The sequence below is a fragment of the Sander vitreus genome, unplaced genomic scaffold (genome assembly GCF_031162955.1).
Source record: "Sander vitreus isolate 19-12246 unplaced genomic scaffold, sanVit1 ctg782_0, whole genome shotgun sequence".
NCBI lineage: Eukaryota > Metazoa > Chordata > Actinopteri > Perciformes > Percidae > Sander > Sander vitreus.
This window is the reverse complement of record NW_027595867.1, coordinates 7501-9348: the sequence shown is the minus strand read 5'-3', so window position 1 is coordinate 9348 and position 1848 is coordinate 7501. Positions and strand designations below refer to the sequence as shown.

The 1848-nt window shown below is 27.3% G+C and overlaps 1 protein-coding gene across 1 annotated transcript in view; it reads left to right on the top strand.

Moving 5' to 3' along the window:
- Positions 1–1450: 1450 nt before the first annotated feature.
- Positions 1451–1848, top strand: part of LOC144514943 (putative transporter SVOPL) — a gene marked incomplete at its 5' end in the record, with an annotated part of 2134 nt that continues 1736 nt past the window's right edge. Inside the window, one exon of the mRNA XM_078245682.1 lies at positions 1451–1649. Within this exon, the coding sequence (XP_078101808.1) occupies positions 1451–1649 (199 nt within the window). The remainder of the gene's footprint in view (positions 1650–1848) is intronic.

Genomic DNA, 1848 nt, shown 5'->3' with positions numbered 1-1848 from the left:
TATTATTATTATTATTATTATTATTATTATTATTATTATTATTATTATTTTATTATTATTATTTTATTATATTTATTTTATTATTATTATTATTATTATTATATTTATTATTATTATTATTATTATTGTTATTATTGCTATATTATTATTATTATTATATTTATTTTATTATTATTGCATATATATTATTATTATATTATTATTATATTTATTATTATTATATTTATTTTTTTTATTATTGTTATTATATTTTATTTTATTATTTTATTATTATTATTTCATTATTAGATTTATTTTATTATTATTATTATATGTATTTTATTATTATTGTTATTATTGTTATTGCTATATTATTATTATATTTATTTTATTATTATTATTATTATTGTTATATTATTATTATTATTAGTGTTATTATTATTATATTTATTTTATTATATTATTATTATTTATTTTATTATTATTATTATATTTATATTATTATTATTATATATTTATTGTATTATTATTATTGTTATTATTATTGTTATATTATTATTATAATAGTATTATTATTTTTATTTTATTACTATTGTTATTATTATTACTATTTTTATTATTATGTTATTATTATTATATATTATTATTATTTTATTACTATTCTATATTATATTAGTATATTTTATTAGTATTATTATTTTATTATTATTATTATTTTATTATATAGCATTGTTATTTTATTATTTTATTATTTTTTATTATTATTATTATTATTGTAGTATTATTATTATTTTAGTTATTATTGTATTATTATTATTGTATTATTATTATTATTTTATTATTTTTTATTTTATTATTATTATTATATTAGTATTTTATTATTATTATATTAGTATTTTATTATTATTATTATTGTATTAGTATTATTATTTTATTATTATTATTATTATTATTATATTGTTATTACTTTATATTATATTATTGTTATATTATATTGATATTATGTGCAGCTGTAATACTCCTGGAATCTGTGCGTGCGCAGTGTGTGTCTGTCTGTGTGTTTGTCCTTGTGTGTAGTGTGTGTGTGTGTGTGTGTGTCCCTGTGTGTGTGTGTGTGTGTGTGTTTGTCCCTGTGCGTGTGTGCGTGCGTGCGTGCGTGTGTGTGTGCTGTCTGTGTGTTTGTCCTGTGTGTGTGTGTGTCTGTTCAGTGTGTTTGTCCCATGTGTGTGTGTGTCCCTGTGTGTGTGCGTGTGCGTGCGTGCGTGTGTGTGTGTGTGTGTGTTTGTCCCTGTGTGTGTGTGTGTGTGTGTTTGTCCCTGTGTGTGTGTGTGTGTGTGTGTGTCCCTGTGTGTGTGTGTGTGTGTGTGTGTGTGTCCCTGTGTGTGCGTGTGTGCGTGCGTGCGTGTGTGTGTGTGTGTGTGTGTGTGTTTGTCCCTGTGCGTGTGTGTGTGTGTGTGTGTGTGCGTGTCAGGTGCCCGTAGGCGTCCTTTGCGTACTACGGCTCGGTGCTGAGCAGCTCGGAGCTGCTGAGAAGAACCTCCAGTGCGTGACCAACGCAGACGGAGAGCATCGGGTCAAGCACCGGCAGGAGGGCGGGCTGTGCTACTGCATCCCCTTCCACCTCAACGACTACCAGACGCTGCTCGTCAGCTGCCTCGGAGAAGTCGCACGTAAGTCCCTCGCACGCTCACAACTTCCTTACACGTTGAGATGAAATCATTCCTCATAGTTCCTCGTGTTCTTACATTCATCAGGAAAATGAAAAGACAACAATCATACAGACATAAGAATACATAGACTAACGGGCCTGATGAAACTGTTGGATCAGTCGATGGTACAGTGTGGTAAAGTTAGGGATGCACCTTATCC